The sequence below is a fragment of the Primulina tabacum genome, chromosome 3, assembly GCF_025594145.1.
Source record: "Primulina tabacum isolate GXHZ01 chromosome 3, ASM2559414v2, whole genome shotgun sequence".
NCBI lineage: Eukaryota > Viridiplantae > Streptophyta > Magnoliopsida > Lamiales > Gesneriaceae > Primulina > Primulina tabacum.
Window position 1 is genome coordinate 17,002,768 of NC_134552.1, and position 12,711 is coordinate 17,015,478.

The window sequence follows — 12,711 nt, forward strand, 5'->3', positions numbered from 1 at the left end:
CCGTTGGACGGGTCATCCACGATTTTTTTGAGACGGTTATTTACCAAGATATATATTTGACAAAAAAATTATAATTCTCGTGTTTTTTTACTATCATTTTATGCTCCAAATCATGCTAAATTTTGTTAAACAAGTCATATTTGCATAAATTATTAAAAATTAAACTAACTAAAATTAATATATGAAAAAGAATATAATTAATGATTGATAAAACATTTGATTTATCAATTTTTTGAAAATAAGTTGACAATTTAACTTTAAACGATTAAACAATATATCAACGATTTTTAAAATTTTAAAAAAATGAATCAAATGTTTTTGTCAATGATCTATTCTATTTTCTTCGTGCATAGTGTTTATATATTAATTTTTTAATAATTTGTGTAAACGAGACTTGTTTAAGCAAAGTATAATATTATTTAGAACACTAACTCGGGAACCATATTATTCGTAGGGTATGCCAAACGGAGAAAATATAAGAGGATAAAGTGAAGGAAAAGATGCAAACAGGACATGTTAATTAAAAATTAAGTAAAGCATTAGATCATTATTGGTACGTAAATCACAGTTATTACTCGTTTAGATAGACAAATTTTGCAAACGTAACTCGTCAAATTATTATGGCAAAGATGATTAAGCTAAGTTTCACCAATTTTAAAAATGTAACTTTTTTTTTGAAGCTAAACAAGATATTTTATTAATAATGAGATAGATTATTACAATAATGACTTAGAAAAGAAGTAACACAATCCGGAGGTTCAATCCACACCATTGGACTAGCATAAGAACAAGCATGAGCACATTCGTTCGCTTGTCGACGAATAAACTAATTGAAAACTTGTGCTAATATCTAATTATATCTTTACAGCTTTGCACGATAGACCCAAATTCTAAAATACCAACGTCGGAAGATTTAATCGCCTCCACCACCACCTTTGCATCCATCTCAAAGTACACTTTCTTCAACCCCAGTCTTCGAATCCAAGATAACACTTCAAGAAGACTCATGGCCTCACCCTCTTTAACATTAAACACCTCAACAATAACACAGGTTCGGCACCTCAAAAACATATCATTTTCATCACGTAAAACGCATCCAATGCCTATCTTTTGATCGGAAGGGAAGAACGCCGCATCCACATTACACTTTATAGATAGTCGGGGTGGCTTATGCCAATCAGGACAACCACTCGAGAATGTTATTTTTTTTATCGCAATCTGATTGATATTCAAAGTATATAGTTGACTATGTCTGACTGGACTCTGGAGGCAGCTTGCAATAAAACAGACCTTGATATAAAATGCAGTTCAACATGAACTGAAAGTAGCTATCCTTAAATAGCCCGTAACGATTTGTTATCACCAAAATAAAAATAATTTTAATTCTTACAATTAGTGGCCATAAATTTAAAAAGAATATAAAATTTGAATTAACCATAATATAGTGTACAATAAGGCCAAAAAATCAAATTAACCATAACTTGTTATTCAAGGTGGATCGGTGTAGGTTTGATTTCTAGCCCAAAAATTTAAATTTGTTGAAGTTGGTGCAAATTGTCCAACCACCCATTTTCTAATTTGAGACACACGAACTTTCTTGATCAAGACTAAAATTCTTCTACTTCATAAAATAATAGATTACTTGAAAAATTAGCCATTCTCTCATCATAATCATCCTAACTGTACATTCTTGCCACATTCTTCTCTATATAACACATCGCGCAAATCTTGACTTGGATAATAAATTTCGATGGCATTCGCAACATATAACAAGAATGGTCCTGTCGTAGTTTTGGTTTTAATGCTCATCTCCTCTTCCTCTTGCAACTTTGGTAAGCTCGTTTAACTACGATTTATGACCATTGCTTTTCAACTATTACAAATTGTGTCTTTATTTTTCTAATATATGAATTGATAATATTGTATATTTCGGGTCGTGTCGACGTTCTCTTGCAGGAAAGGCATATGACTATCCTCATTTAGGCGCTGCGGGCGTAGTCGCAGACGAGTATTTGCTTGAGGCAGAAAATGAAGGAGGGTCGAGTGGGTATCTGCCTCAAGGAGGTGTTGGGGGCGCAAGTCCTGATCTTATATTCAACAAAGTTTTTGAATGTTTCGATGATAAGTATGTAAGTAACAAATTTTGCAGTTTTCCTTAATATTAATATTAAAGATGAAAAATGTATAGATTATGTAGTTTCATTCCAATCATTTAATCGTATATGTACGTCACAGATATATAGTAGCTGTAATGAAGCATACAGATTGACCCAAGGCGGCGAACTCAACGTGCCACACGATTACACGGATCAGTACTGCAACGGACCATGCATAACCGAGACACAAAACGTCCTAGCCTGCATCCATGGCATATTCGGTCAGTTTTTATTCTACAACAGAGCTACTCTAAGCGATATACGCGACACAATCGAATCCGGTTGCAGCTACGGACCCAAAAGAGGTATCATGTATATTTCATTTTAATTTCTTTATTTCTAATACATGATGTCAAGAAATTGGCGTGTGATTAAATTCTCATTTTATGTTTTGTTTAATATTAGGTAATTTCGATGTGGCTGAGCACATTCAAGCTAATGGGGCTTCTGCAGACAAGAGATTTAACCCTACTTTGTATGCTAGTATTTTTCTGATAAGTATTATGTACTGTGTGTTGTTCTAAGTTTCTGAAAAGGTAACATATGTAATAGTCTAAGTATATAACGCTTGTATAACCATATTATATTCATGTAAGTTGATATGTTTTGAGTTTTAGTTTCGTATTTGTCAAAGTTTGTTTTCATAGAGAGTTGGATTTTTTTTTGTTTGATCATTTTCTTGCCCGAAACCATTAAATCCATCGAATATGATTTATTTGACATTGATTTTTTCTACGTGAAATATGTGACGAGAATTGAGCTCATATTACTCAAACTAATATCCATCTCATAAAAAAGAAAAGGAAAAATAAATTAAAATGATTCACAATACTTCAAAATGAGAGGAAAAAGTTTGTCGTTTCCCATTTTTTTATATATATTTATTGTGAGTAATATAAACTTTATTCTTGTCACATGTGTCACATATGAGAGTATTGATAAGTCTAAATCTTCTAGAGATGTAAGGATTTTATTTGTGCTTATCTAGACTTTTTTATCCATAATTATGTGGTTAATTGAATTAATAATTGTAAATTTGAATAAAAGAGGAAAATTGATTAAATCTGAAATAAAATAAATTTACAAGACTTCAAAGGAAAAAAATACCAAAAGAAAGGAAATAAAATATTCTTATATTTTATTATCTTGATATTATCGAAGTGTTGGAAGAAAAATATGTGCATATCTTGATAAAGATCATAAAGCCTCATCTTTGAAAATAAAATTTACAATCTTATCTACAAATTTTAAGTTTGAGATGTGTTTAAAAGGAATTGAAGGAGGAGAATCATTTAGAAGGATAAAAGGGAGACAAAACGTACAGTGAAGAGAGAGCCGTAACAACAGAGGAAGATAAAGGAAGCACAGAAGTCGGAAGGAAGGAGGCAGAGGAAGGAAGTAAAGACAACAACGGTGCATAACAAAAGACTACAGTGAAGGGAAGATAACAGCGGAAGAAGAAGTGAAAGGAGAAAGATAAAGGAAGAGGGCAGAAGCAGGAGGAATTCCTCGACACACGCCAAATCACTGAGAATTCATTTCATTTCTTCTTAACTATGTTTTTTTCATTAAATTTAAACATTGATTTACACTTTCGTTTTAAATTTATGGAGTAGATTTTTATAGATTAAGATCACGATAAGACCGAAACAAATTATTTTTGATGTTTTGATTTTGATTCAATTCTATTATTTATTTTTATTCATTTATCGTTGTCATTTATCACGTGTTCTTTTAATATGGCCAATTAAATTGAATTTGTTGGTTAATTTAAAACCGGAAGACGATAGATTAATATTTGCTTCATACATCAATCAACACATGATTAAACCTACTAGAAATATTATTCGGTTTCAGTTTACGACTTTAGGTTGAAAAACTGAAATTTCACATCAATTTAATGCGGTTGAATCTAATTAAATTCAGTTAAGAATAATTGGACTATTATAATTTATTAATTCGAGAAATCGTTTAATAGATAATTTTGGGAATTTCGTCGTGAATTAAGTAATTAATTTATTGAATTTAAATTTGACACGTGAATTATAAGTTTGTCTCGATACCGTTGTGCACCTTAGTCGTTTTTAAATAATTTGAATTTCTATCTAAATTAATAGTTTGGGTTATTTTTGCTTAAGTTAATTTATTTAAATTGTTTAAAATAGCTTCAATTAATTTATCTCATCTCAATTGAATTTGATTTGTCTAAATTAAGAAAAATAATTCATATTCTAATATTTAAACATCGATATATGTGGGTACGATACATGGATTCATTTTCTAATTACTATTATTTGACCTAGTCCGCTTGCTAGAATTATTCCCAACCGAAATCTTCGGTCAAATATCAACGCCAAATAAGTAATATTCAAAAAATAAATAAAATTCAAGTTAACGTATATTAGTTAAAAAGGATTTTTAAATAGATTACATAACTGGTGCTAATAATAATTAGTTTTATGCATAAATTATATATAATTCATTTTGATATATATATAAACAATAGTCAAATATATAAATATATGAATTTTCACTTAAATTTTTTTCTACGATACCGCTTCTTTTGACCCACCTTCTGTCAGATTTTTTGGTTCCATTTTGTAGGGGGTTATAAATAAAAAAAAATTCTTATAATATATCATCTAAAATTTTCAGGGATGAAATTGAGGGGTTTTATCTCAAATCAAAATCTTGTTTCCATACAAGCTTATGAACATGAGATATATAATAGCTGCGATCAAGCTATAGATCGACTCATCCGATTACACGGATCACTACTACAAGAGGTCGTGCATAACTGAGACGCACCGCGTCCTCTAGCCTGTATCTATGACGTATTAAATCATGATCATTTTCTATAGCGGAGCTAATCTAAGTGATGTTGGAAAATTTGATGCTTAATGAATGAAAATTAAGCAAATAAATCAATGTATTTGATTGAAAAAATTCGAAACGAGATCGAAGCTTAATGAACGAATATTAAGTTCGGTGGTTCTGAAATAAACTCGCAACAAGTTCATCAAATGTTGAACGAACTTAAAACGAGTAGTCGGAACATGTAAGGGACGAAAATCGAAAAAAAAAGAAAAAAAAAACTCGGCATGAACAGTGGCAGGCGCGTACCCGCGCGCGGGTCTGCGCGCAGGTACTGGCAGGCGCGCGCCTGCGCGAGTGCGCGCGCCTGCGCGAGGGCCGGCGCGCGGGTGCGCGCGGAGCGGCGCGCATGTGCGCGCGCCTGCCGAGAGCTCTCGGCAGGCGCTGCCGAGCGCGCTCGGGAGCGTGCGAGCGGGCGTGCGCCCTTGCGCGCACAGACGCGTCTCTTCGGATTTTTTGGAATTTTCTGATGGTTTTTCAATTCCTTTGGCATTGTTTGATGCTTGTGATCAGTTACAATGGCCAAGAGACACCCCCTATGAATTAAAGATCATGTCTTTTCATTTGAAAAACATTAAATGCATGATTATTTAAAATCAAACACACATAACATCATATGCATATAGTCTTCTTCCTTCTTCTTCAAGAGAGAGTTCATCCATTTTTTTGTGAAAGAACTTGAATATTTGAGTGCTCATTATTCAAGTGTTGTAGTTGTATCTTGGGAGAAGATTGCCACAAACTCTAGCACATTGTGAGGGCAAATTCTTCTTAAGGACAAAGTGTTCAACATTTGCCTCTACAAAGTCATTTTCATTGTTTTCTTCTTGTTTTCCCTCATATTTGAATACCTCATACAACAATCTTAAAAAGAATTTTGTATTTTGATCATTTGCAAGAAGAATATCAATGGCATCATCATCTACAACACCACATGCAACCATTGCACAAGGAGAGAAACCGGAGAAATATTCTGGTGCGGATTTCAAGAGATGGCAACAAAAGATGCTTTTCTATCTCACAACCTTGAGTTTGTCAAGGTTTTTGAAGGAGGATCCTCCCACTGTTGCTGAAAACGAGACAGACACCAACATGAGGGCCGCTTTGGATGCATGGAACCAAAGTGACTTCTTGTGCAAGAACTACATCCTAAATGGGCTTGACAATGCATTGTACAATGTGTATTGTCAAGTCAAGACCGCCAAGGAACTATGGGATATGCTTGATAAGAAATACAGGGCGGAGGATGCAGGATTGAAGAAGTTCATTGTTGGGAGATTTTTGGACTTCAAGATGGTGGACTCAAAATCTGTGATGAGTCAAGTGCAAGAACTACAACTTCTCTTGCACGAGATTCATGCGGAAGGAATGAGTCTAAGCGAATTCTTCCAAGTTGCTTCCATGATCGAGAAACTCCCCCCATTGTGGAAAGATTTCAAAAATTACTTAAAGCACAAAAGAAAGGAGATGAGATTGGAGGATCTCATTGTGAGATTGAGGATAGAAGAGGACAACAAGAGCACCGAGGCCAAGGCAAGTAAAATGGCAGCAAGGGTGAACATTGTTGAATCAAGTTTTCAAGGGAAGAAGAGGAAGTTTGAAAAGCAACCACAACAAGGCCAACAACCACCAAACAAGAAGAAGTTCAAAGGCACTTGTTATAACTACGGAAAACCAAATCAAATGGCAAAGGATTGTAGGAAGCCAAAGAAGGAAAATCCTCAAGCCAACGTTGTTCAAGAAAGGTCGGTACCATTTGATTTTTCTCAACTTGATTTGACTGCAGTTATTTTGGAAGCAAATTTGGTGGAAAACTACAATGAATGGTGGGTTGATACGGGAGCAACTCGACACATATGCTCCAACAAGGGGATGTTCTCCACATACACTCCATCGACCGGGAGAAAACTTTACATGGGGAACTCCGCTACGTCTGAGGTGGTGGGCAACGGCAATGTAGTACTGAAGATGACATCGGGTTTGGAAGTAACCCTTGTTGATGCACTTCATGTACCGGACATAAGAAAGAACCTCGTGTCGGGGTCTCTGTTGGTCAAACATGGGTTTAGACTAGTATTTGAGTCTAACAAAGTTGTATTGACCAAGAATGGTCATTTTATTGGAAAAGGATATCTCGATGAGAACCTTTTCAAGTTGAATGTAATAGCTATACGCCAAAGTGTTGTTGAAAGTAATAAAGGAAAAAGTTCTATTTACTTGCTTGAGTGTTCTCATTTATGGCATGTTCGTTTAGGACACGTAAATTTTAATACCTTGCAACGTTTAATGAAACTTGAATTATTGCCTAAACACAACGTCGATCCAACACAAAAATGCGAGATATGTGTTGAAGCAAAAATGACCAAAGCGCCTTACCACTCGATTGAAAGATGTATAACTCCTCTAGAAGTAATACACACCGATCTTGGTGATTTAACCAGAGGAGAGAAAAGATACTACGTGACATTCATTGATGATAATACAAGATACTGTTACGTATATCTTTTGAGGTCGAAAGATGAAGCTCTTGAAGCATTCAAATGTTATAAGACCGAAGTTGAGAATCAACTAGGCAAACAAATAAAAAGAGTTCGAAGCGATAGAGGGGGCGAATACGGAGCACCGTTTGATGAATTCTGCACATCTGTGGGTATAATTCATGAAACGACTGCTCCTTATTCACCACAATCGAATGGAATTGCCGAAAGAAAGAATCGAACTCTGAAAGATATGATGAATGCTATGTTAATAAGTTCAGGACCACCCCAAAACTTGTGGGGGGAAGCAATACTATCGGCTAATCACATCCTGAACAAGATACCCCACAAGAAAAATGACAAGTCATCTTATGAATTGTGGAAAGGTCACAAACCTTCCTACAAGTACCTTAAAGTGTGGGGGTGTCTAGCTAAGGTTGAGATACCAAAGCCTAAACAAGAGCGGATTGGACCAAAGACGGTCGACTGCATATTCATCGGATATGCACATAATAGTAGTGCCTATAGGTTTATAGTGCACAAATCTGAAAATGCAGAAATGAATACGGGCATGACAATTGAGTCAAGAAATGCAGTATTTTTTGAAAATATATTTCCTTGTAAAGAGAGGAAAGAAAATGGTTCTAGCAAGAGGAAACTTGAGACGGAGAATGAAGGTCAAGTACCTACACATGATCCAACTCTAAATGAAAATGCTATACCATTGGAAGGTTCTTCAAAAGAGCAAGAGGCAAGAAGAAGCAAAAAGGCTAGAATCTCAAAGTCCTTTGGTCCAGACTTCCATACTTTTATGTTGGAGAATGAACCAAAGAACATACAAAATGCTCTGGCTAGCCCTGAAGCTCCTTACTGGAAAGAAGCCATCAACTTTGAAATGGATTCTATTTTGCAAAACCATACTTGGGAACTAGTGGATCTTCCACCAGGTACCAAGCCATTGGGATGCAAATGGATATTGAAAAGGAAAATGAGAGTTGATGGAAGTATTGAAAAATACAAAGCCAGGCTTGTGGCCAAAGACTATAAACAAAGAGAAGGTCATGATTTCTTCGACACGTATTCACCAGTTTCAAGAATAACATCCATTCGTGTGCTCATTGCTATTGCAGCTTTGCATAACCTTGAGATACATCAAATAGATGTAAAGACATCATTCTTAAATGGTGAACTTGAAGAAGAAATATATATGGAGCAACCTGAAGGCTTCATAGTTAAAGGACAAGAAAGAAAAGTATGTCATTTAATTAAGTCACTATATGGACTTAAACAAGCGCCCAAGCAGTGGCATGAAAAATTTGACAAGGTAGTATTGTCAAATGGATTTAAGATTAATGAGTGTGACAAATGTGTTTACATTAAAGGCACTCGAGAATCTTATGTGATAGTATGTCTGTATGTGGATGACATGCTAATAATGGGGAATAGCCAAGAGTTGATTAAGGGTACAAAGAAAATGTTGACAAAACATTTTGATATGAAAGATATGGGTATTGCTGATGTAATTCTAGGGATTAAAATATTTAGAACTCCAGAAGCAATAGTCTTATCTCAGTCTCATTATGTAGGAACAGTGTTGAAAAAGTTCAACGCTTATGACTCTACCCCAGTAAAAACGCCTTTAGACGTAAATGTTCATTTGGCGAAGAATCGTGGAGAACCAGTTTCCCAACTGGAATACTCCAGAATAATTGGAAGCCTTATGTACATCACTAATTGTACTAGACCTGACATCGCTTGTGCAGTTAACAAGTTAAGTTGGTTTCCAAGTAATCCTAGTGATGCACACTGGAAGGCGTTGACAAGGGTGCTTAGATATTTAAAGCACACCTCAGAATATGGACTAAATTACACAAGGTATCCTGCAGTACTTGAAGGATACTGTGATGCAAATTGGATTTCTGATACCAATGATTCCAAATCCACCAGTGGCTATGTATTTAGCATTGGTGGAGGAGCCCTCTCTTGGAGGTCATCGAAACAAACTTGCATTGCTAGGTCTACTATGGAATCGGAGTTCATAGCGCTAGATAAAGCTGCAGAAGAAGCTGAATGGCTTCGCAACTTTCTAGAGGACATTCCATGGTGGACAAGTCCAGTGCCATCAATCATGATACATTGCGACAGTCAGTCGGCAATTGCAAGGGCACCAAACAATATGTACAATGGCAAGTCTCGACACATTCGTCGAAGACATAATACTGTGCGACAGTTGATCTCTAATGGAGTTATATCTGTTGATTATATTAAATCAAAGGATAACTTAGCGGATCCGCTTACAAAAGCATTAAATAGAGATCAAATGTACTGTCTGTCAAGATGAATGTGTTTAAAACCTAACAAATAAAGTTTTCATAGTGGCAACCCAACCTTGTAGATTGGAGATCCCAAGATCTTGGTTCAATGGGACAACTAAATTATGAGAACTTGAGGAATCACTCCTCATTCCTAAGACGATGAGTGAAGTTGCCTACAAAGGTAGTGAGGTTAAGTATTGTACTTTTAATGATTCCGTAGCTTACAAAAGCGGGGTAAGTAGGATACCTTTTTACAAGGAGATCACCTATGTACGTGTGAGGACGGGCCGCCTCGATGAAACACGTATGAGGCCAAGATGTGTTCCATGGCCAAAACGGACACAACCGATAAAACAAAATGGAAATGGAAGAAAGGTTATCGTGTGGGTACAGTTGTCTGGTTTTACATGAACCGCCAAGAAGTTCAAGACATCATGTTCACTTCGTGGCCTAGTAAATCCGATTGTATTCCACTAGGGAAGGTTCAAAGCCAAAAGCCACTTCTCCTGATGAGATAATTTTTCGTATATACTCTCTCTTAATGCATCACGAGCATTCATGCATTATTTCATTCATATGGGGGATTGTTGGAAAATTTGATGCTTAATGAATGAAAACTAACCAAATAAATCAATGTATTTGATTGGAAAAATTCGAAACGAAGAACGAAGCTTAATGAACGAATATTAAGTTCGGTGGTTCTGAAATAAACTCGCAACAAGTTCATCAAATGTTGAACAAATTTAAAACGAGTAGTCGGAACATGTAAGGGACGAAAATCGAAAAAAAAAGAAAAAAAAAACTCGGCATGAACAGTAGCCGACGAGCACCCGCGCGCGGGTCTGCGCGCAGGTGCGCGCGGAGCGGCGCGCATGCGCGCACTCGGCAGGCGCTGCCGAGCGTTGCTCGGCAGCGTGCGAGCGGGCGTGCGCCCCTGCGCGCACAGACGCGTCCCTTCGGATTTTTTCGAATTTTCTGATGGTTTTTCAATTCCTTTGGCATTGTTTGATGCTTGTGATCAGTTACAATGGCCAAGAGACACCCCCTATGAATTAAAGATCATGTCTTTTCATTTGAAAAACATTAAATGCATGATTATTTAAAATCAAACACACATAACATCATATGCATATAGTCTTCTTCCTTCTTCTTCAAGAGAGAGTTCATCCATTTTTTTGTGAAAGAACTTGAATATTTGAGTGCTCATTATTCAAGTGTTGTAGTTGTATCTTGGGAGAAGATTGTCACAAACTCTAGCACATTGTGGGGGCAAATTCTTCTTAAGGACAAAGTGTTCAACACTTGCCTCTACAAAGTCATTTTCATTGTTTTCTTATTGTTTTCCCTCATATTTGAATACCCCATACAACAAGTGATACATATGTGGTACAATCTCCCCTCCCACATTTCATCGTCCCAATCGACCTCTCTTCGGATTCATTAAAACTGCATCAAGGTTTGTAAGAGTAGGCGTAAAAAATGGACAATTTTTTATTACCATTTTTCCACTTGGATACATGACTCTCACGTTGATTTTTAAGGATATTTATGTATGATTATATTGGTGTAATCAGGTTAGACCAAAGAAATTAGTAAAAAAACTTTATTGCTTTATATAATATAATAGTAAAAAATTATTAACTATTAAATTTAGGGTAGTACAATTATTATTATTATTATTATTATAAATAAATAAAATATTAAATTATGCATTAAAAAATTGTACTCGTATTTTAAAACCATTCCAATTAATTATAAAGTTAATTTTTCAAGTGGTACGGATATTATTCTTAATGCATAGAAATGATTTCGATCACTTAATTGTAAGCAAATTTATGTGAGTATAAATCATAATAAATCCTTCTCTGAAAAGACAATAAATTTTTTACATGCATGTAAAGTAATTGTCGGAAAGAAAAACAACAACGTCGTCCCAATGTAATTATTTATTAAATCTTATATTTAATGAAGTTAAATACATTAATAATTGTATATAAAAAATTTAGTTTTTCTCATAAATAAACATCTATAAAATTAAACTCAACTTTTCCCAAATTCATAGCTCCATGATCGATCAGTCTTTCGAAACTATTAATTTTAATTAAACGAGCAAGAAAAGAATATTAATCAACACAATTTTGATCAATACTCCATCTATATAACCACTAATTCACACATCTTTAGAACCCAAAAATACTAGCAATGACTCCATAGTCTTTTTCTTCTCAATAGAAACGACTATTTTTGGCGTCGACGTATAGGACACAAACTCAATATGTCTTTTATGAGACGATCTCACGAAACTTTATCTGTGAGACGGGTCAACCCTATCGATATTCACAATAAATAGTACTCTAAGCATAAAAAGTAATATTTTTTTATAGATGACCCAAATAAGAGATCTATCTCACAAAATACGACTCGTAAGACCGTCTCACACAAGTTTTTACTTTTATCTTCGAAAGAAAGAAAAAGACACATGCTCTTTGTTTTCCACTTCAGGAGCTCATATACGTTCATCTTTCCTCCATCGAATATTTATATGTGTGTGATTTCTCCCTCCGTTAAGCATTGATTTTTTTTACTCGATCAACATTCGCCACACCACTTCCTCAAAACCACGTAAACTTTTTAGAGGTCAAATTGTTGAGTATAAGGGTGGTATACCGTATCAAAAATTATATATATATATAGTATATTGTACCAAAAATTACAGTATAAGCAATTTTTTATTGATACCGTACCGAAATTTTCGATGTACCGAAACTTAATTACCGATTATATCGAAATTGTACGGTATACTGAGATTTCCGTACGATATCGATATACACCGTTTTATGCCGAAAAAACCTTACATTTTTTAAAATTTCTAAATTTATTATTTTAAAA

General features: G+C 35.0%; 1 protein-coding gene across 1 annotated transcript; it reads left to right on the forward strand.

Moving 5' to 3' along the window:
• The first annotated feature begins 1,666 nt into the window (after window positions 1–1,666).
• On the forward strand, window positions 1,667–2,772 carry LOC142539045 (uncharacterized). The gene is made up of 4 exons (XM_075644342.1): window positions 1,667–1,832; window positions 1,957–2,129; window positions 2,236–2,461; window positions 2,562–2,772. Exons 1-4 carry the CDS (start codon window positions 1,751–1,753, stop codon window positions 2,678–2,680), a joined length of 600 nt encoding a protein of 199 aa, XP_075500457.1. The 5' UTR covers window positions 1,667–1,750; the 3' UTR covers window positions 2,681–2,772.
• Window positions 2,773–12,711: the final 9,939 nt, after the last annotated feature.